General features: G+C 31.1%; 1 protein-coding gene across 2 annotated transcripts in view; it reads left to right on the forward strand.

Annotated features, from left to right (window-relative positions):
- Positions 1–24,526, forward strand: part of LOC135133604 (uncharacterized) — a 151,653-nt gene that overhangs the window by 102,219 nt on the left and 24,908 nt on the right. For both annotated transcript variants that reach the window (XM_064062057.1, XM_064062056.1), the window contains exon 2: positions 6,612–7,065. In XM_064062057.1, the coding sequence (XP_063918127.1) occupies positions 6,813–7,065 (253 nt within the window). In that variant the 5' untranslated portion in view covers positions 6,612–6,812. The remainder of the gene's footprint in view (positions 1–6,611; positions 7,066–24,526) is intronic.

Below are 24,526 nucleotides of genomic sequence, written 5' to 3' on the forward strand. Positions count from 1 at the left end.
AATTCCAAAATGTCTGAAGATAATAAAAATTTCGAAGATTCTAGAAATACCACAAATTCTAAAGATTTCGGATATTCCGGGATTATAAAGATTTTAACGCTTCTAAAAATTCTAAAGATTCTAAAGAGTCCGAATAGTTCAAGACTGAAGATTCCAAAAATTTTGAAAACTTCGAAGATTCCGAATATTCCGAGAATCTAGACATAGATTCTAAAGATTCTAAGCATTCTGAAGACCCTGAATGTTTTGAAGACTGAAGATTCCACCAAATCTGAAAACTTCGAAGATTCTCAATATTCTAAAAAATATAAAAATTCCATAGACCCACCCGTTCTCTATTTTCCTAGAGGGATCTCATTTGCCAAAATCAGTCTTTTCTTAGCAGATATTAGGCCTCTTCAGAAAATAAAGGGCGGGCCAAGATCAGACTGATTTTGCTCCACCCTTCATTTTTTTAGGAAGTAGGTCATTTGCCAATCTCAGCCTTATTTTAGCAAATACAAGCCCCGCCCACCCACCCTCTCTTTTCGTAGAGAGCATCTCATTTGCCAAAGTCAATCTTATCTTAGCAGCGTTTTTTTCGTAATCTACAGTTGCGGCCTTCCAAAAGTACACGATAATATGCTTTATTGTAAATGTATGTTCAAATCATGAGCGTCCGAATAACAAAGTTGATTAAATTTGACATTTTGTTTGTTCAAAAATGCTACGCCACTGGTAATAGCCAGGCTTACATTAAGTTAAAAATTCAAAAAATTCCATGACAACGAAAAGTCGGGCACTTTTGTAGAGCCGCAACAATACATCATACAGAAATTTTTAGTTATTTTTTTGGGACTCCCGAAACCCCTATTCATTACGTAATGAATTTATTAGTAGAACTTGCTAAGATAAAACTGCTTTGGCAAATCACAGGTCCTCTAAAAAAAGAGAGGGTGGGTGGGCGGGGCTAGTACCTGTTAGGATAAGACTGATTTTGGCAAATGAGATCCCTCTAAGAAAATAGAAGGCGGGTGGGCGGTGTTATATACATATTCTTCTGCAGAGCTGTAATTAGCTGATCGAAAATAGGCTGTAAAAAAGCGCCAACTTTTTTGTTGTACTATTTGTTATAATATTTGTGGGGTGGGTGGGCGGGGCTACGTATAATTTTTTCGTAGAGTCTTTCATAGGCAAGCATTGGGCCCTCCCACCCACCCCCTCTTCATTCTAGTGACTAGTCTTAGTATTGTTCAATCCTATCTTAGAAAAAATTAGACGACGGGTGGGTGGGCGGGGCTAAATTTAACTTTTTCCAGTAGAATCTTTCATAAGCTAGCAATAGCCCCGCCCACCCACCCCCTCTTCATTCCAGTGATTACTCTTAATATTGTTCAGTTTTATCTTAGCAACTTTTAGAACCGCCCACCCGCCCACCCGCCCTCTATTTTCTTAGAGGCTATGTCATTTACCAAAATCAATCTTATATCAGCAGATACCAGCCCCGATTTTAACGATTTTATTTCTCTTCAACTGAGATCTACCTTTCACTCGGACTAGTCAAAATGGGTCACCGAAATGGAGCCAGGGTGGGTGGGCGGGGTGAATTATACCACGTGTTTCTTTTATTTTATACAGCCCCTGTAAAATTACAAAATTTACTATTATAAACATGTTTTAAGTTTCCTTTGTTTCTTCTCTTCGGAGGGCGGGTGGGCGGAGTTTGTATTTGCTAAGATAAAATTGATTTTACTAAGTGGCATTTCATTGAAGAAAGTAAAGGGCGAGTGGGCGGGCGGGGTCAATACTTGCCAAGATAAGACTGATTTTTCCAAATAATGTACCCTCTATCCTTAATTTTTTTTATTATTTTTTTAGGACTCCCGAAAACCCCGTACATAACATAATTAATTTATTAGTCGAACTTGCCAAGATAAAACTGACTTTGGCAAATCACATGCCCTCAAAAAAAACAGAGGGTGGGTGGGCGGGGCTAGTACCTACTATGGCAAATGACCTACTCTCTAAAAAAATAAAGGGTTGAGGGTATATCATTTGCCAAAATCAGTCTTATTTTTTTAGAGAATAGGTCATTTGCCAAAATCAGTCGTTAGGTTATGTTTTTCGAAAAAAAAATGTATTTCTTAGATATTTTGAGGATTTATAGCTAACTTCAAAAATCCCAATTTTTTAATGAATTTTTTGGCCGTTTTGCGAATTTTTTGTAAAATAACAAAAAACATTTTCTCGTAGATTGACTTATTTGCGGCTTTATTTCTTCAAAAAACAAAAAAATTTCAAAATCCATAAAATAAAAAATGACACTCTTTGCAATTTTTTTTTTATTTTATTAATTTAATTTATGTTTAAAAATGAGTAATCTGAATGATTAGCATGTCTTCAATTCTTTTTTAAATTTTTGGCAGTTTTTCTACCTTTCGGCATTTCAAAATAAATTAATTTAAGCTCGTCCAACTGCATTTTTGAGGTTTTCGAGACAATTTTTCAAAATTCTCAATTTTTGAATTTTTTTCCCCGTTTTTCGAGCAATTTTAGAAAATCACCGAGACATTTTCTTATAAATTTCGACTTCTACCAGTTATTTTGGCTTCAATTTTTTTTTTCGTTTTTCCAAAATCTATAAAATTAAAAATGACAATTTACAGTATATTTGTTTTTTTTTAATTTAAATTATGTTCAAAAATTAATACTACAAAGAAGCTTCGAGAAATCTTAACGCTTAAGATCTCTACTAAATTTATAGTTTTTTGTTCGTTTTTTAAAGCTTTCGACAAAAAACAGCTATTTTTTTTATTTTGAACCTTAAAAATTATTTCCAAAGCGATTTTTCGAAAATTTTGCTCTGTTATGTTTGGAATCAGCTTGTTGAAGTATAATTTCTTAGAATCTTTATATTTCTGATTGATGAAAAAAAAAACACATTTTTCGATATATTTAACGTTTTCTTCGACTTTTTAATCTCGATTTTTGGATTTTCCGAATTTTAGACTTCAATTTTTTGATTTTTGGATTTTTCGACTTTTCGAAGTTTTGATTTTTGAACTTCTCGAGTATTTTTGGAGTTGGATTTTTCGATTTCTGAACTTCTCGAATTTTCGAAAGTCCAATTTTTGGATTCTTCGACTTCGTTTTCTCGATTTCGATTTTTTATTTTTCCGATTTTTGGATTTTTCGATTCCGTTTTTTCAATTTCTCGATTTGTCGACTTTCAATTTTTTGCTGTTTGAATTTTTCGAGCTGGATTTTTCAATTTTTGGACTTTTCGATATTTCGACTTCGATTTCTGGATTTTTGAGTTTTTTGGAGCGGGACTAGTACCTGCTAGGATAAGAGTGATTTTAGCAAATGAGGTACGCGTAGGTCATTTGCCAAAATCAGTCGTTTCTTAGCAAGTACTAGCCCCACCCACCCACCCTCTCTTTTCTTAGGGGGCATCTCATCTGCCAAAATCAATCTTAGCAGCGTTTTTTTTTCATAGTCTACAATTGCGGCTTTCCAAAAGTACACGTAATATTCTCTATTGTAAATGTATGTTCAAATCATGAGCGTCCGAATAACAAAGTTTGTCAAATTTGACATTTTGTTTGTTCAAAAATGCTACGCCACTGATAATAGCCAGGCTTACATTAATTTAAAAATTCAAAAAATTCCATGCCAACGAAAAATCGGGCACTTTTGGGGGGCCACAACAGTACATCATACAGATTTTTTTTATTATTTTGTTGGGGCTCCCGAAACCCCGTACATCACGTAAAGAATATATTAGTAGAATTTGCCAAGATAAAACTGACTTTGGCAAATGACATGCGCTCTAAGAAAAGAGAGGGTGGGTGGGCGGGGCTAGTACCTGCTAGAATAAGAGTGATTTTGGCAAATGAGATCCCTCTAAGAAAATAGAGGGCGGGTGGGCGAGGTTAGTATTTGCTAAGATAAAACTGATGTTGCTAAATGTCATATCCTTGAAGAAAATAAAGGTGGGTGGGCGGGGCCAATACTTGCCAAGTTAAGACTGATTTTGCCAAATGATATACCCTTCATTTTTTTAGAGAGTAGGTTATTTGCCAATAACAGTCTTATCTTAGCAGGTGCTAGCCCCGCCCACCCACCCTGTCTTTTCTTAGCGGATATGTCATTTGCCAAAATCGATATTATTTTAGCAGGTACTAACCTCGCCCACCCTCTCTTTTCTGAGAAAGTATCTCATTTGCCAAAATCGGTTTTATTTTAGCAAGTAGTGAGCCTAACTTTCAGAAAAAATGATCAAAATTTAGAAACATTACGAGATTACTTATATGCACAAGGCAGGAATTTTGAACATCTTCTCTAGGGTTTAATTAATTGTTTATGCTTTAATGGTTTTTTTTGTTGGTTTTGTTTTTGTTTATAATTTATAGATGTTTTATTATTTTTTTTTTGGTTTATTTATGAATGAAAAATAACAGCTTGCTTTATTAATTACACATACGTAACGTTGTGGGGTGGAAAGTGAGTTTCTTCCATCTCTTGACTTCCAAATTTTTAAAAAGTTTAAAAGTTTCACATTACTGACCGATTGTGAATAAAATAATTTTAAAATTTATTAAATTAAAGACTTTTTTCCGAATTAAATACTTAATTGTAAGGTTGTTAAAGCCGTAAATTTATTTAGTTATGGGAAGTCGGCAAATTTGATTCGGGAAAAAGAATCGCTGAAACGTTATTATTATTATTATTATTATTAAACCTCGAAAAGTCCGAGTTATCCGAAATTTTGTATGACAAAATAAACAAAAATACCTTGATAAACAACAAAATAATATTACATGAGGTGGAAAATTATCATCGCTTTCAAAGTGATGTAAACGAATGCCTGTCAAAATTAAAAAAAATGCAATTTAAAAATGAACCCTCAACTCGCAACTAAAGACAGAATCGTATTTAAAGAGATTTATCCAAATTAAATATTTGTGAAATTACGTAATATCCAGTTTCCTTGGAATATCTATCAGTGTGAATATTTTTCCAAACGTAGATTTGAATTATTATTGGCGCACAGAATTTTATTGCATCGTTAAACATCTTAGAACTGTTTACAAAGGGAACTGGTTAGTTTTATTGCATTATTTTGGTCCCGGTGACGTATGTTAGAGTAATGTTTGTTTGAAAGTGATTAAATTAATGCCTGAACTTTTCGCGAGGTCTTAAAATTTTTGTTAAGCGAAAAAAATGTATAAATTAAACACTTCACAACGTTTTTATCAATCTAATTTTTTTAACTGTTAAAAGCTTTAAGTTTTATGGCATCTTCGTTAGACCAGAATAAAACATTTAGAAAAAACGTCATAGTGACTTATCCGCTGTTACCTAATCCATGAGTACTGTCTCCGGTTAGATTAATATCGCTGGACACGCAAAAAACTATTTTAAAATTTCTTCTACATCCGCGTACTTCTCCTTTATCCACGGTACCATTATACTCCGAATAAAATTAATGTCCCCCATCAATTACACCCATGACAGTCTGTTATAATAAATGCCCCAAAGTAAAAAAGCTAAATACTTCACCGACATTTAATTCAAATTAATTAAATTCAACTATTTCATTCAGCGCCATGATTGATGATCGCCACGTCGCTTTCTAACTCACTAGATCGTCACATATGTCTGAAATAACCGAAATCGAAACCACTCAATTTTGTAACCCAGTCAACTAGAAAACCATCCAAACTTTAACATTTCAACAAACACAAATTTCTATTTCCAAGCATTATGCAACCACATTTGTCGACTGGGTGAGTCAGTCCACGAAAAATATTAAAAGGAAGCCACAACTCAGCCTCTGTGTCAAAACAACTAACTAAAATTTCTGCATCAACAAATACAGCGTGCGCCCACACCCTACGAGCCGAACCCTTGGGCGTCCATTTTAAGATACACACGAAAAATGAGAATCAATGCGCCCGACCTTGAAAAACGGCGATCTCAATTAGCCGCCAAATCAAAATTTCGATTACGACACTTTCGAAAGTATAGTGAATCGATTAGAGTGAATTAGCATAAAAATGCAATTGCTATAAATAAGAAGGAATATTTATACCTAGGTTGGACAGGTGAGCTGTGGTTGCCATTTTTTTCGAGTAAATAGTGTTCTTGTCGACGCAGACAGATAAAACAAACGAAACCAACAGCTGATTGACCTCTAAACGACCAAACTAGTTCTTTAACAACATATTGCAGCCGCACAAAAGAAATGTTGATATCTTCCAAGTATGAATTATCGGCTTTTTTGAAACGGTTTTGTAACAGATTTAGAGCTGTGAATGTTGTGGACCTTGGAGGTGCGTGCGATTCTCTCCTGGTGCGTGATCAAAAATTCGGGCAGATTTTCCTAGCCGGATTTCACCAACATCCGTAATTGCTTGTAGTTTACACACAAGAGAGCTCATTTGGGAAATAAAGCAACAGCAGGTGGCGTTGCGCCACACCTACACAACTCACTTGGACTTAGGTCGGGAGAGTGCGGTGGATCAGTTTGACAGTGTCGTAACCGTTTCGAAATCCCCAAAACAGCTTCTACTACCTGCTCGAAAATGTCAATCTTTCCATTAATTCAGTTCCTCTATTATTTCCAGGTACCTCATGACGCCGCCGCCACATCCCATTCGCAAACCGAAAAGCGACGATGTGACGTCCTTACGCAACAACATGATGTAAATTCGCTTAGTTGGAGCGAAATTTCTGCTGTCGGACGAAAACCAGCCGGAAGCCTTATCTTTCGCCATTTCCTTGGTTGGAACTAGTCACTTTTCGAGAAGACCGCTTTGCCGAGAAAAATGGAACAGGAAGAGGACGTTGTGGACGCGGCTCTTTTCTGCAAGGCCATGAACAACAAGAAAGTCCCCTCGATCGAGGCGCTGAACAGCGAGATGCCCGGAAAGGGGCTGCAGAAGGAGCGGGGGCGCAAGATGCTCAAGACGTTTCTGAACCGGCTGAGGCTGAAGAAGACGGCGAGTGTCACGATCTCGAGGCCGGATCCGACTTATCGGGTGGCTTATCTGGGGAACGTCGTCACAGGATGGGCGAAAGGTAAGGGGAAGACGAGTTTTCGTGTGGGGTCACAGCCTGAAGAGCGTGGTTTCAGACACGTGCAGGAAAAAAATTAATACCGTGATTTGCAAATTTCAAGGTTTTCGGCTTGTTTTTGTTTTTGGTGGGAGTTTTTTGGGCAAGTCGTTAAAATTTGCGAAGAAATGCATTTATTATAGGCGGAATGGGAGTCTGGAAAATTCCGTGGTGACGGTCTTCGGCGAAATTTAAGGTGGAAAATTTTCTAAAATCGGTTTTCAGATCGCTGAAGATTTAATTTGGTTGAACCTTGTCTAGCAAGTAATTTTTTACGTTCACGTGGCTAATAAAAATAAATTGGTTAAAATGAGTGGACATTTGTAGGTGTCGAAATAGAGAGATGAATTATATCGATTTATATCTCGTTTTAAAGAACTGGGCGTACTTTAAAAAGGTTGTCAGCATTAGTTGACTAATATTTCATAAAGTAACCTAAAACTGTTGATTACAGCATTAGATAAATCAGAAATGTCCTAATTTATTTTTCGTGTTGCATAAATGAGAGTATTTTTTCAAAAATCTTGTTCCAGGATCATCAAATGTTACATTTTAATGATTTTTAAGCAACTTTTTCAAAATTTCAGTTTTTCATCCCCCCAGTATGAATTTTTTGCTGTTTACGCTTAAGACTTCTACATTTTTGTGACCATTTTTCGAGCTATAACTTTTAAAAATCTCATTTTTTTAATTAATTTTGTGCCGTAATTTAAGTTATATTTAAAAAATTTAAACTCTGAAGAGTCTGACGGTTTTTCAACCTTTCGGCATTAAAAAAAAAATTAAGCTCAATTCAATTTCAATTTTGTTATTTTCAGTCTCATATTTTCGAAAATTCAAGTAATTTTTCCAAAATGGATAAAATGAAAATGATGATTTTCGGGATAATTTTTCCAGGATCGAAAAAATGGAAAATGGCGATTTTCGAAATATTTGGTTTTTTTTTAATTTAATTTAATTTGTTTATAAAAAATTTAAGTTCTGAGAAAATGAATGCTTAAAACTTCTACAATTTTTCTTTTTTTACAGTTTTTGGAGATTTCGATTCATTAAAGAATGTTTTTAAACGGAATTTTTAGCAAACCTTGTCTTAAATCAGCAACACGTTATGTTTTCGAATCAGCTCGTGGAAATTTATTTCCCAAATTTTTTGACCGTTTTTCGAACAATTTTTGGAAAATTACCAAGAGGTTTTCTTTAAATTTCGACTTCTACAAGTTATTTTGACTTCATTTTTCCAGAGTATAGTTTTTAGAAAAACTTGTCCGAAATCATCTTCAGCTTATGTTTTTCGAATCAAAAACGTATTTCTTAGATTTTTTTGAGGATTTATAGCTAACTTCAAAAATCCCAATTTTTTAATGAATTTTTTGGACGTTTTCGAGCATTTTTTGAAAAATAACAAAAAACATTTTCTCGTAGATTTCAACTTGTTATTTGCGGCTTCAATTCTTCGAAAAATCCAACATTTTCACTTTTCAAGATATTTAATGTTATTTTTTAATTTAATTTATGTTTAAAAATTTTAAACTCTAAATAATCTGAATGATAAGCATCTTGTCTTTAATTTTTTTTGGCAGTTTTTCTACCTTTTGGCATTAAAAAAAAATAATTTAAGCTCGTCCAATTGCATTTCTCAGAATTTTTTGAGGTTTTTGAGACAATTTTTCAAAATTCTCAATTTTTGAATTTTTTTGTCGTTTTTCGAGCAATTTTAGAAAATCACCGAGACATTTTCTTATAAATTTCGACTTCTACAAGTTATTTGGGCTTCATTTCTTTGTTTCGTTTTTTCAGAATCTATAAAATTAAAAATGACAATTTTTAATATACTTTTTTTTTTAATTTAATTTATGTCAAAAATTAATACCACAAACCACAAAGAGGTTTTGAAAAATGTCAAAACGCTTAGGATCTCTATAAATTTTATAATTTTTTGTTTGTTTGTCAAACTTTCAAAAAAAAAATTCATTATCAAAGCTATATTTTTTTTATTTAGTAACCTTAAAAAATTATTTTCAAAGCGAATTTTTCGAAAATTTTGCTCTGTTATGTTTGGAATCAGCTCGTTGAAGTATATTTTTAATAGAATCTATATATTTCTGATTGATGAAAAAAAACACGTTTTTCGAGATCTTCAACGTATTCTCCGACTTTTTCGAGTCTCGATTTTTGAATTTTCCGATTTTTGGACTTTTTTTCGATTTTTGGATTTTTCGACTTTGTTTTTCGTCCGATTTTTGAATTTTTGGAGTTCGATTTTTAAATTTTCCGATCTTTGTATTTTCCCGCTTCGGTTTTTCAATTTTTCGATTTTTTGCTTTTTGTGTTTTTCAAGGGATTTTTTGACTTCGGTTCCTCGCTTTTTATATTTTCCCACTTTGTTTTACGATTTTTTAATTTTTCGACGTTTTGATTTTTGAACTTTTCGAGAATTTTTGGAATTGGAATTTTCGATTTTTAAATTTTCCGATTTTTGGATTTTCCCGCTTCGTTTTTTCAATTTTTCGATTTTTCGACTTTTCGATTTTTTGCTTTTTGTATTTTTAGAGGGACTTTTCGAATTCGGTTTCTCGCTTTTTAGATTTTCCCACTTTGTTTTACGATTTTTTAATTTTTCGACTTTTCGACGTTTTGATTTTCGAACTTTTCGAGAATTTTTGGACTTGGATGTTTCGATTTTTGAATTTTTCGATTTTTGTATTTTTCGATTTCGTTTTTTCAATTTCTCGATTATGCGAGTTTTCGATTTTTTGCTTTTTGAATTTTTCAAGGAATTTTACGAGTTGGATTTTTCGATTTTTGAATTTTCCGATTTTTGGATTTTTCGATTTCGTTTTTTCAGTTTCCCGATTTTTCGATTTTTGCTTTTTGAACTTTTCGATATTTCGACTTCGCTTTCTCAATTTTTGAGTTTTTCGACTTCGCTTTACGACTTTTAGACGATTTGATTTTTGAACTTTTCGAGGTATTTATTGACTTGAATTTTTCGATTTTTGAGCTTCTCGATTTTTCGAATGCCCGATTTCTTAAGTTTTCGAGTTCGATTTCTCGATTTTTCGACTTCGATGTTTAAATTTTCCCATTTTTGGGTTTTTCGACTTCGTTTTTTTAATTTCTCGATTTCTCGACTTTTCGATTTTTTGTTTTTTGAATTTTTCGAGGGATTTTTCGAGTTATATTTTCAGTTTTAGCACTTTTCGACTTCCACTTCTCGATTTTTGGATTTTCCGACTTCGGATTCTCGATTTTTAGATTTTTCCACTTTTCGACGTTTTGATTTTTTTGAACTTCTCGAGGTATTTTTGGACTTTGATTTTACGATTTTTGAACTTCTCGACTTTTCGAATGTCCGATTTTTGGATTTTTCGTCTTTTGAACATTTCCATTTTTCGACTTCGATTTCTCGATTTTTGGATTTTCCGTCTTTGTTTTACGATTTCTCAATTTTTCGACTTTCGACGTTTTGTGTTTTGAACTATTCGACGCATTTTTGGACTTGAACTTTTCGATTTTTCGAATGTCGGATTTTTGGATTTTTGCTTTCGATTTTTCAACTTTTCGATTTTTTGCTTTTGAATTTTTCGAGTTGGATTTTTCGATTTTTCGACTTCGATTTTTGCATTTTCCGACTTCGAATTTACAATTTTTATATTTTTCAGCTTTTAGATCTTTTCATTGTTCAATTTTTGGATTTTTCAAGGGACTTTACGATATTTCGCATGTCCGATTTTTGGATTTTTGAATTCTTCGATTAAACAATCGATTCTTCAAATTTTCGAATGTCCAATTTTTGGATTTTTCGTCTTTTGGACATTTCAATTTTTCGACTTTCAAATTTCTCGATTTTTGGATTTTCCGACTTTGTTTTACGATTTCTCAATTTTTCGACTTTTCGAAGTTTTGTGTTTTGAACTATTCGACGCATTTTAGGACTTGAATTTTTCAATTTTTGAACTTCTCGGTTTTTCGAATGTCCGATTTGTGGATTTTTCGCCATCGATTTTTCAACTTTTCGATTTTTTGCTTTTTGTATTTTTGGAGTTGGATTTTTCGATTTTTTGACTTAGATTTTTCATTTTCCGACTTCGAATTCTCGATTTTCAGATTTTTCAACTTAGATTTTTTCATTGTTCAATTTTTGGATTTTTCCAGGGACTTTACGATCTTTCGCATGTCCAATTTTTGGACTTTTAAATTTTTCGATTATAAACAATTGATTCTTCAAATTTTCGATTTGTTGGTTTTTGAATTTCCTCACTTCTAATTCTCGATTTTTAACATATTAAAAAAATGTAATATTTTCAAAGCGAATTTTTCGAAAATCTTGCTTTCCTCTGTTTTTAAAATCAGTTCGACGAAGTGTATTTCTCAGAATTTTTTGCCAATTTTTAGGCAGGATATTCAAGTCATTTTTTTGACCATTTTTCGAAAATTACCAAAATGCATTTTTTGTAGACCTCCACTTGTGGAAGTTATTTCTGGCTTCATTTCTTCAAAAATTCCAATTTTTCCAGAACTGATGAAATGAAAAATCACAATTTTTGAAGTATTTAATGTTTTCTCAGATTTTTCCGAATCTCGATTTTTGAATTTTCCAATTTTTAGATTTGAGTGTTTCGGTTTTTGAACTTTTCATGGAATTTTTGGACTTGGATTTTTCAATTTTTGAAGTTACCGATTTTTGGATTTTTCGACTTCGTTTATTCAATTACTCGGTTTTTCGACTTTCCAATTTTTTGCTTTTCGAATTTTTCGAGGGGGTTTTCGAGTTGGATTTTTGATTTTTGGACTTTTCGATTTTTCAACTTAGATTTCCGGATTTTCTGACTTCGAATTCTCGATTGTAATACATATATTAAAAAATGTATTTTCAAAGCGAATTTTTCGAATCAGCTCGACGAATGTATTTTTCAGAATTTTTTGCGAATTTCAGGCAGGTTTTTCAAATCTCAATTTTTTGAGTATTTTTCGGAAATTACCAAAATACATTTCATTCCGTTCCAATTTTAAATAAAGAATTTCAAAGAACCATTTTCACATTATTTAAAAAGAAACAGTTCATTACTTTAACAAAATTACCAAAACTTTGCTATTAAAAAAAATGTTATAAATTTCAGAAAAAGTCGAAAAATTTAATATTGTTTTATATTTAGTATAATATTTTCCACATATCCTAACCATTTTGTATTTTCTTAATTCTACCATTTTTAACAATTTTTAGCTGTTTAATTTTTACTAGATATTTTTTAAAATTAAAAAAATAATAATACTTTTCTCCAAGTTCAAATGTCAAAAAATATCCATGTTATTCGTTTATTTATTGGTAGTTGCCCTAGAAGGTTGTAGAAAAAATTTTCACTTGTCTGGCGACAAAGTTGGTGCTATACTGATTTGGATGTGTAAGGTGTGTCGCTGCTTTTATCATGGTGATTTGCAGAAAATTTACAAGTCACGTGTCATCGAAGATCGAATATCGAGTTTTTGTTTTGCTGAGGTGAATAAATAACTAAGGTGCAAATGATTCGGCTTTCACTTTTTTTTGTAATAGTTTCTACTTACCGGATTCTTAGAATTCAAACAATGCGTTTATTTATATTTATTTAATATTTAAATACAAAATACCGGAAGAACGTAGACATTTCTTTCTTTTCCACGTAGATAAAACATCACAAAATAGTTTATTAAAAAAGTGGTGCATTTTAATTTTCTGACGATTGTGACCTTAGAGGTCGTATTTAAATAATCGCTCAATTAAAATGAGAAAAGCTAACCGTTTTCGAAATGTCTGTATTTATATTTATGTTGTGGACTTGTTGATTTGTTACTCCGTTGTCAAATATTTTAACGTAACCTTTACGTTTTTTTTTTTCGACGCCTCTACGTTCTAGCGACGTTATAGCTTCCTTATTGTTGCAGTTTTAACAAGCGTTTCGACAGACATAAAATCGCCACTATCCAGTTTATTTAATCTCTCATTGTTAAAAATTCGTCATTCCAGCCGTCGGAAATGCGTTTCTCTCGCATTCTGCCAATCGGTTCAACGACACGTCGCAAAAACGTCATTTCGCAACGTTACGATTCACACGGGGAAAACGTAAGCCGAAACCATCGATCAAACAAACAAATGGAGGCTTTCACTGAAGATTTCACCTGTCATTCCGCGATCAGCTCTTATTTGTTATGAAGTTATTAGGAACGCCGCAAGAGCCGATTTATAAATTAACGAAGCGCTTTCGGCTGTTGTAAATTCAGAACAAATCGTTTGTTTATTTGACTTTTTTCATGTTGGGAAAGACCTTCGGCCTTAACCTTATGTAGCTATTGCGCACGATCCTTTTGTTGGCTTTTTTAGCGCTCGAAAGCGAATTCGAGTTAAAAACGCCGCCAATAGATGATGCGCTGCTGAGGTATGCATTTCCTATTGCGGTTCAGAGAAAATGCTTTTGTTCGGAGTTATGTAATTCGAGTTGATATGCAGATGCTTGTTTACCTTATTCACGCACTTTAATTGCGGTGGCGCGTTTTTGCAAAGCGAGCAGTTCGCGGTGCAATTAAATTATATAAAAGACAGGAATTTGTTCGATAACTTTCCATAATTATTGTTATATGATCGGTAGTTCGACGAGTATTTACCGGTTTAATTCGCAAGAGAGGATTGGTAAAAGTTGATTAGTGAGGTGGTACGCATGAAGAAAAGTTGTTGCGTAAAAAGGGTGCTAATGGTAGTACTAAGCAAATTTTTTGGTGTCGCAGACAACATGTCACATTGAAACCAGAAAATGAAAAAACGAAGTAATGATTTCTTAATTTACAAATACTTGAAGTGGTTTACCTTGCCTTAAATAATATAATAATTGCCGTTTACTGCGGTCTTTATCTCTTAACCACTTTATTTTCGTCTAAAATATTGTTTCTAGTTTTTTCTCCGAGTTTACATACTTGCATTGTTCCATTCATCACAGTTTCACTATTACTGTAGTACTGAATCCGCCTGGATTTTTTTTATCGAGTGTTTTTCACTGTAACTTGTATTACCTATATTTTTTAATTATTATAAATTTTATAATTTTTTGAAAAAACTGGATTTATTCGATTCCCCCTCAAAATGTTGTAAAATTTTCTCCCTGTGTTGGATGTCATTTATTTGTTTTCAAATCCGGTTGCGATGTGCTTGTGTGTTTTCTTATCTTATCGTCCTTATTTCCTCGCATAAAAGATAGATAAGCGCATTTCCTGTGAATCTCGTGTCAGGTATTTGATTCGTACTTTTCTACCGCTTTTTCTTTCCGTACCCATTGTTATTTCAGCTCCTGATAAAGTGATTTATGGTTCGATTTTCCAAATTTTCGCTTTTTCGGATTTTCGATTTTACAATTTTTGGATATTTTGATTTTTCGAATCCTCGATTTCTCGATATTTCGCGTTTTGAATTTTTCGATTTTTAGACTTCAATTTTTAGGTGGACGGATTAGTCAATTTTTCGACTTTTGGATTTAGCGATTTTGATTTTTAAATTTTTTGACTTCCTTTTTTCGGTTTCTGGATTTTTCGACTTTTCGATTTTTTATTTTTTGGATTTTTCGATTTTTTGAATGCCCGATTTTATGATTTTTCATTTTTTTTTATTTTTTGACTTCGAATTTTCGACTTGGATTTTTCGATTAATCGATCGATCCTTCAAATTTACTATTTCTCAATTTTTTGATTTTCCGACTTCGAATTCTGGATTTTTTTATTTTTCGACTTGGATCTTTCGATTTTTACTATTTTGATTTTTTCTAATTTTTAAATTTTACAGATTTATCGATCGATTCTTCAATTTTTCAATATTCCGACTTTTCGAATTTTCGATTTTTCGCTTTTTGAATTTTTCTATTTCCGAGTTCTCGATTTTTGGATTTTTCGAATTTTATACTTCAATTTTTGGTTTTTAGATTTCCCAGTTTTTAGTTTTTTCAATTTCTCAATTTTTCAGCTTCGATCTTTCAATTTTTATTTTTTCAATTTTTGGGCTCTTCGTTTTTTGGAGTTTTCGAATCCATTGACATCTCAGATTTTCGATTTCTCGAATTTTGGATTTTCTGACTTCGAATTTTTCGACTTTTTGATTTGTGAATTTTCCAATTTGTCAATGATTCTTTTTTTCGATTTCTCAATATTTCGACATTTTGATCTTTGGATTTTCCGATGTTTAAATTTTCTGATTTTTGGATTTTTAGATTTATCGATCGATTCTTCAAATTTCCCATTTTCCAACTTTCGTATTCATGATTTTTAGATTTTCGATTTGTTAATTTTTTAATTTTTCGATCTGTCGATTTTTCGACTCTTCAATTTTTTGACTATTCGGTGATTTTTTTAATCTTCACTTTGTTCCGTTTTGGATTTTCCGATTTTTCCGAGTTTTAGATTTTTGGGTTTTTCAATTTTTAAACTTAAATTTTAATTTTGAGATTTTCCGATTTTTGATTTTTGGGTTTTCTGATTTTGGGATTTTTTGATTTACCGATCGATTTTTCAATTTTTAGACTTCAATTTTTTGGCTTTCAGATTTTCCGATTTTTCGTCTTTTCAGTTTCTAGATTTTTCAACTCGGATTTTTCAATTTTTATTTTTTCGATTTTTCGCTTTTTGGAGTTTTCCATGAATCGATCGACTCCTCAGATTTTCGATTTCTCGAATTTTGGGTTTTCTGAGTTCGAGTTCTCGATTTAAAATTTTTCGACTTTTCGATTTTTGAATGTTTCAATTTTTCAACGGTTCGTTTTTTCCATTTCTCGATTTTTCGACTTTTGGATCTTTGTATTTTTCGATTTTTGTATTTTCTGATTTTTGGATTTTTAGATTCACCGATTGATTCTTCAAATTTTCGATTTTCCGACTTTTCGTATTCTCGATTTTCGATTTTTCAATTTTTGAATTTTGCGATTTTTCGAATGTACGATTTCCCGATTTTTCGATTTTTCAGTTTTTCACTCCATTTTTTTTTCAATCAAATTTTCGATTTTTCGCGTTTTAGATTTTCCCACTTTTCCGAGTTCACGATTCTTGGGTTTTTCGACTTTTCTTCTTTTCTTGATTTTGCAGTTTTCCATTTGTCGATTTTTAGACTTCTATTTTTCGGTTTGGATTTTTAAATTTTTCAATTTTTAGACTTTTTGATTTTTGATTTTTGGTTTTTTCGAGAATTCGATTAATTTTTCAATTTTTCGATGTTTCACATTTTGGATTTTCCGACTTTTCCAACTTCTCGATTTTTGAAATTTTCAATTTTTAGACTTCGATATTTTGCTTTTTAGATACCCGATTTTTCGATTTTTGAAGTTTTTGATTTTTCGATTTGGATTTTTAAATTTTTCAATGTTTTCATTTTTTGACGACTTTTTTTGATTTCTCTACTTTAGACTTTTCGATTTTGGATTTTTGATTTTTAGGTTTTTCCATTTTTGGATTTTTAGATTTATCGATCGATTCTCAATTTTTGAATTTTTCTATTTTTCGATATTTGATATTTTTGTTTTACCATTTTTCAATTTTTTGTTGAGTTTTTCGACTTTTCCGAGTTATTCTTAATTTTGGCAGTTCTCCATTTTTCGATTTTTAGACTTCAATTTTTCAATTTTTGGATTTTTCAACTTCATTTTGTCGGTTTCTCGATTTTTCGACTTTCCAATTTTTGTTTTTTTTTTGACTTGAATTTTTGGAATGTTTAATATTCCTATGTTCGATTTTTCAAATTTTCGATATCTCGAGTTGTGGATTTTCTAACGTGGAATTCTCGATCTGACTTCGAATCGATCTTTAGATTTTTCGTCTTCAATTTTTGGATTTTCGATTTTTCGACGTTTCGTTTTGTATTTCTGGATTTTTCGATTTTTGGATTTTCTGATATTTGAATTTTCTGAATTTTGAATTTTAGATTTATCAATGGATCCTTCAAATTTTTGATTTTTGCATTTTCCGACTTTTCGTATTATTCACGATTTTTAGCTTATCCAATTTCTCAGTTTTATAATTTATCGATTTTTCGATCAATTCTTAAAGTTACCGTTTTTCGATTCCTCATTTTTTTTTATTTTTCGTTTTTTCGACTTTTCCGATTTCCGAATTCTTGATTTTTCAACTTGGATCCTTCAATTTTTGGACTTTTCGCTTTTTGAATTTTCCAATTTGTCAATGATTCTTTTTTTCGATTTCTCAATATTTCGACATTTTGATCTTTGGATTTTCTGATGTTTAAATTTTCTGATTTTTGGATATTTAGATTTATCGATTGATTCTTAAAATTTCCGATTTTCCAACTTTCGTATTCATGATTTTCAAATTTTCGATTTTTTAATTTTTGAATTTTTCGATTTTTCGAATGTTTGATCTTTCGATTTTTCGACAATTCGGTGATTTTTTTTAAATCTTCAGTTTGTTCCGTTTTGGATTTTCAGATTTTTCAGAGTTTTCAATTTTTGGATTTTCGATTTTTCGACGTTTCGTTTTGTATATCTGGATTTTTCGATTTTTGGATTTTCCGATATTTGAATTTTCTGAATTTTGGATTTTAGATTTATCAATGGATTCTTAAAATTTTCGATTTTTGGATTTTCCTACTTTTCGTATTATTCACGATTTTTACCATATCCGATTTCTGAGTTTTATAATTTATCGATTTTTCGATCAATTCTTAAAGTTACCGATTTTTTGAGTTTTCGTTTCTTTCATTCCTCAATTTTTTTATTTTTCGTTTCTCGATTTTTCGGCTTTTCAGTTTTTCGACCATTGGATCAATTTTTCAAATTTTCGATTTTCGCGTTTTGGGTTTTCCGACTTTTCCAATTTCTCGATTTTTGGATTAATCAAGTTTTAGACTTCGATATTTTGTCTTTTAGATATCCCAGTTTTTCAACTTTTCAATTTCTCGATTTTTCGACTTGAGTTTTTAAATTTTTCAATGTTTACATTTTTCGATTGCGTTTTTTCGATTTCTCTATTTTAGACTTTTCGATTTTTGATTTTTGGGTTTTTTTCATTTTTGGATTTTCTGATTTTTCGATTTTTACATTTACTGATAGATTATCAATTTTTCCATATTTCCACTCTTCGATTTTTCAATTTTTGACTTTTTCTATTTTTCGACTTTTGATATTTTTATTTTTCCATTTTTTAATTTTTCGATTTTTCAAACACATGCGACTTCTCAATTTTTTGTTTTGGGTTTTTAGACTTTTCCGAGTTCTTGATTTTGCAGTTTTCCATTTTTTGATTTTTAGACTTCAATTTTTCGGCTTTTGGATTTCTAAACTTTTCGATTTGTCAATTTTTCGACTTGGATTTTTGAATTTTTCAATTTTTGGAGTTTTCAAGTGTTTGATTTCTCGAATGTTCGATTTTTTGATTAATCGACCGATTCTTCAAATTTTCGATTTCTAGAGTTATGGATTTTCTGACTTGGAATTCTTGATTTATCGATTTTTGGATTTTGCGATACATATATGAATTTTCTGATTTTTGGATTAATCGATGGATTCTTAAAATTTTCTATTTCTCGATTTTTGGATTTTCCGACTTTTCGTATTCCCAATTTTTAGTTTCCGATTTCTCAATTTTTGAATTTTTCGATCGATTCTTGAAATTATCGATTTTTTACTTTTCGTTTCTTCGATTCCTTAATTTTTTAAATTTTCCTATTTTTGAATTTTTCTATTTTTCGGAAAACCGATTTCTCGATTTTTTGACTTCTTGGAATTGTCCAGATATTTTTTAGATTTTCGATTTTTTCTGTCCTCTTTATTCTTCACGATTCCACGCCCACTCTCAATTTTAATGTTTTTAAAAACACAAGACCAAAATGTGATGTTTTGTAAATAATTAACATACAAATTACACATTTAACAGTAGTACGACAGATAAATGGTTGCAATGTGATCACCAATCCTTTGCTTAAATTAATCCAGTTTTAAAAAATACAATGGACCAATTTAAATTCACATTAAAATGGATCCAGACAACCTTGTGTTTCAGGTAATAATCCGTACAAAGAACCACTTAAAAGAGGTAACATCTTTATCAAAGCAATTCGTTAAGTACCATTGTATGCAATGTATTACACTTACCTGATATATGTTTAACAGTAGCTGCACGTTAATCGTTGAGTTCCGCAAGAATCCTCTCTAAACCTACATTTTTATGGTTTATCTTAATAGCCTAACTAGCATGTCAAGATAGCCATCTTATTATGCATTTAAATAGTTCTAGAATTTTTTGTCAGTGTATTTTTCCATCCAGCTTCTCGAGAAAATAATACACATCTTAACAACTTCTTCTTCTCCTCTTTATCTGTTCAGAATTCGTGAAGCCTCTTACAAATTTATTAATTTTCATCATAATCCTCCATTAAGAACTACGAACTCTGCTAAATTGTCTTAAATTGCATAAACCAGAAATGGGCGTAATTGCGTAAATTTTACAACACAGTTCTTTGGGGTTCAAGAAGCACCTTTTCTTCTCGCGGAAAGAAGCTTAAATACTTTCCAGTTCGTGCGAAATCTGAGCCAAGTCGGCTAATTACTTCAGTCACAGTCCGCCCCTGAAGAGTGAGCCGTCCCCAGTGGTTATTCCGGCTCGATGGTTTATTGTTCAAGCTACGAGAAATTTTACGCCAAATTACTCAAACCGGCGTTTTTGTCGCTCGAGCCAGTGGCGTGGGAAGTGGGAAGCGGCGCGACGCCTCTGCAAATTTTAATGGCAGCTGCCCCTTTTGGAAATCGCCACTTTTCAATTCATTCCGCTAAAATGCGCTTTTCCAACCGAACCGAAGCGTCAAAACCACGCTAGATTTCTTAACCCGAGATGACAGCTGTCAATTTGGGTATCACGAATAACTCCCGTAGTTTCTCTTCTCTAACGTGTTGTACAACGTATCGGTGATGCAACTTTTTATAAATGACTCCGAAAAGCCAAATTTAGCAAAGCAGCTTTCGCGTTCTTTGTGTCGAAAGGCGGTACAGTTAGCTGGGACATTTGACATTTGGGCGGATTAATATTTCTTGAAATCGCCGATGTGGGTTTTGGTAATTTGTTTACGTTGTGTCCAGAAACAGTTGGGAGAAATCTTCCCGAAAAACGGGAAAGTTCAAAGAACGTTTCGTCAGACAGTTTGTGCTTTTTCGACGGCAACTACGTAGTCAATAGATGAGTAAGTGTTAATTTTGCTAAAGTACACACGACGACAAACCATCAAATAAACAAAGTTGTTTTGTTTGAAAAATGAAAAGCCGCAAATAAAAAGTTCCATGATCGTAAAAGATAATAATAAATTTTACAGCTTGGAATTTATTGCCGCTGTTAGTGTGATCGTTTGATTTTTATTCCTTTAGAACTTATCCAGCGAGTAGAGGAGTTGAAAGATGTTTTTCTAATGGTTGTAAAAATGGTAATGATTAAATGAACAGCTCTGTGTTTTTTTTTGTGTTTGTATTTTTCCGATTAATAGAAGGTTCTTGTTTTTGAATACATTTTTAATGTTGCTGGATTATCTTTCTCGTCATCAGGACATTGGGTGTATTTCCATTTCATTATTATGCGTTGTGTTAAGGCTAAGGTAAATTCCATAGTAGTGTCTTAAAACCACCACTAGATATCAAAATGAACTAAAGTGTGAAAGAAAAATAAATTAATATGTTTGTGTAGATCGTTACAGTGGTTACTATTCAGTACGGAATTTTGTTTTGGAATCGCATTATTAAGTATTAAGGCTATTACTAGATGAAGCGAACTAAATTCATTTAGAAACATTTTTTGAAGGAAAATAACGTTTTAATTTAATTAATGTAACGTATTCATGGTAAATTGTTTATCAAAATTTATGCATTTATCCAAATTTATATACGTGTCTTTGCAAAAATGTGGATGACGTCATTACAAAATTTTATAAAAATCACTTGAAACTTTGACATTAGATACATACCTTTATTTGAACTTTCAATTTTTCAATTCTAGACTTCCAAAATTTTTGAATTTTTCGTTTCTTCAATTTTTTGATATCCCGATTTATCAATTTTTAATTTTTCCATTCTTCGATTTTTCATTTCCTTACTTTTCAAGTTTTTGATCTTTATTTCTCGCTTATTCAATTTTTCAATTTTGCAGTTTTGCAATTTTTAATTTTCCAATTATCCTATTTTACGATTTCTTTAATTTTCAATATTTCGATTTTAGTTACATTTTCATTTTTTCAATTATGGACTTTTTCGATCCTTATGTTTTTCAATTAATTTTAATCTTTCATTTTTCAATTTGTCAATCTTAGAATTTCGCAATTTTCCTTTTTTTTATTTAAAAAAGTTGTCGATTTTATGATGTTTAGACTTCAGTTTTTCGGTTTTTGGACTTTCCGATTTGTCCACTTTTCGATTTCCCGATTTTTCGACGTCGATTTTTGAATTTTTCGATTTTTGGATTTTTCGACTTTTCCTCGATTTCTCGATTATTCGACTTTTCGAATTCTTGCTCCTTGGATGTTTCTATGGAATTTTCGACTTGGTTTTTTTGATTTTTGACTTTTTGGATTTGGTTTTTTTGATTTTTGAATTCTTCAGTTAATCGACCGACTCTTCAAATTTTCGATTTTTCGAATTTTGGATTTTTTAGTTTTCCATTTTTGGATGTTACAATTTTTCGACCTTTCGTTTTTTCGATTCCTCGATTTTCGAATTTTTCAATTTTTCAAATTTGCCATTTTTGGATTTCCAATAATTATCCGATTTTTCGATTTTTCAATTTTTCGTTTCTTCAATCTTTGATTTTTTAATTTTAGAATTTCGCAATTTTCCCATTTTTACTTCCCGAGCGTAAGCAAACGAAGTATTGTAATCGAGTCCGCCGGCTGACTCTCCACTTTTACATTTTCTCGACATTTCGTGGCCTCTAGAGGACGAAAAAATAGGTCGCCCGTTTCCGTCTGTGTGTCTGTCCGTCTGTCTGCCGTCCCGTTTTTTTTTATTCGAAAAGTTATAAAATCGAAAAATTGAAAATAGGAAAACTAAAAATTTTTCGATTGTTTGATGACTTCAGTTTCTCGATTTTCCGATCTTTCCAATGGATTTTCTGGGAATGTTTCGACTTTGTTTTTGCCATTTTGGACTTTTCGATGTTTCGGATGTCGAATTTTGATTTTTTTTTTTATTTTTTTATTTTTGAATATTTCGATTAATCGCCCGATTCAAATTTTCGATTTTTGGATTTTCCGATTTCGAGTTCCCAATTTTTAGATTTTTCCTATTTCCGATTTTTTAATTTTTGGAAGCATTTTTGGACTTGGATTTTTGATTTTTGGTTTTTTTGATATTTCGAATGGTCGATTTTTTTTATTAAACGATCGATTTTTCAAATTTTCAATTTCTCGAGTTTTAGATTTTCTGACTTGAAATTCTCGATTTTTGGATTTTTCGATTTTCAACTTTTGATTTTTCAGTTCGTTGATTTTCCAATTTTTAAATTTTTCAGTTTTGCAATTTTTCGATTTCGAATTATCTGATTTTCCGACTCCTTTAATTTTCATTGTTCCGATTTTACAATAAATATTTAGTTTTTTCGATTTTAAGTTTCTCAATTTTTGATATTTTGATTTTTCAATTTTTCTGCTTCTTCAATAATTCAAGTTCTTGATTTCCAATTTTAGATGTGTCAATATTTCGTTTTTTATTTTTGATTTTCAATTTTACAATTTTGCAATTTTCCTGTTTTTTTTATTGGAAAAGTTGTAAAATCAATAAAATAAAAAGAGAAAAACTCAAAATTCTTCGGTTTTTGGATTTACCGATTTTTCGACTTTTCGAATTTTTGATTTTTGGATTTTCATGGAATTTTTCGATTTTGTTTTTTCCATTTTGAATTTTTCGATTTTTCGGATGTTCTTATGACTTAGATTTTTTTATTTGTGAATATTTCGATTAATTTACTGATTCTTCAAATTTTCGATTTGAAGTTCCCAATTTTTAGATTTTTCGTATTTCCGATTTTTTAATTTTTCGAGGCATTTTTGGACTTGGATTTTTCGATTTTCGGTTTTTTTGATATTTAGAATGTTCGATTTTTTATTGATCGATTCCTCAAATTTCGACGATTTCTCGAGTTTTGGATTTTCTGACTTGAACTTCTTGATTTTTCGATTTCTCGAAGTTTCCACTTTTTAGAAATGTAAATTTTTCGTTTTTTCATTTTTGATTTTTCAGTTTTACAATTTTGCCATTTTCCTATTTTTTTTTATTCGAGAAGTTGTAAAATCAAAAAAATTGAAAAAGGAAAAATAAGAAAACTAAAATTTTTCAATTTTTTTTATATTTGGACTTAAATTTTTCGGTTTTTAGAGTTTCCGATTTTTCTACTCTTCGATTTTTGGATTTTTCGACTTCCTTTAGTAGATTTCTCGATTTTTCGACTTTTCTAATTTTTGATTTTTGGATTTTTCTTGCAATTTTTCGACGTAGTTTTTTAGATTTTGGACTTTTCGTTTTTTCGAATTTTGGATTTTTCGATTTTCACTTTTTGATTTTTCAACTCCTCGATTTTCCAATTTTTAATTTTTTCAATTTTGCAATTTTTGGATTATCCGATTTTTCGGTCTCTTCAATTTTCAATGTTCCGATTTTACATCTTTATTTCATTTTTTCGTTTTTGCACTTTTTTGATTTTAAGGTTCTCAATTTTTAATCATTTCAGTTGAAAAGTCCTATAATCGAAAATTAAACATTTGGAATTAATTGAAAAATCAAAAATCTGAAAAAACGAAATTATATTATATAAAATAATTGAAGAATAAAAAAAAACAAAAAATTGAAAGATTGAATAACTAAAATTATTACTTAAAAATCGATAAAAATTAATGGATCGAAAAATTGGAAAACCCAAAAGTTGTCAATTCGAAAAATTATAGAATCGTCAAAATTCTAGAGACGAAAAACTGTAACACTGACGATTGAAAAATTGAAAATTAAAAATCGAAAAATCAAATAAATGAAAAAGTTTTGAAATCCAAAAATTGAAAAATGAAAAAATTCTAAATTCGCGAAATTGAAAAAATGAAAAATGGAAAAATCGAAAAATTGTAACATCCAAAAGTTGGTAAATCGAAAATCTGAAAAATTTAAAAATGAAAATCTAGGGGCGGCATGTCGTAAAATTGAAGAAACAAAAAATTAAAAATCGAATAAATGAAAAAGTTATATAAACTCCAGTAATTGAAAAATGGAAAAATTCTGAAGCCGTAAAGTCGAAAGGTGAAAATTTGAAATTGCAGATCGAAAATTGAAGAAACGAAAAATTGAAAAATCATGAAGCAAAAAATCTAAAATTGAAAGAACGAAAAATTAAAAAATCTAAAATTTGAAAAAATTCACATTGAAAAAAAGAAAAATTATAAAATCGGAACGTT

The sequence above is a fragment of the Zophobas morio genome, unplaced genomic scaffold, assembly GCF_036711695.1.
Source record: "Zophobas morio isolate AGI-343-1 ecotype UQ-CSIRO unplaced genomic scaffold, CSIRO_AGI_Zmor_V1 ptg000022l, whole genome shotgun sequence".
Lineage (NCBI taxonomy): Eukaryota > Metazoa > Arthropoda > Insecta > Coleoptera > Tenebrionidae > Zophobas > Zophobas morio.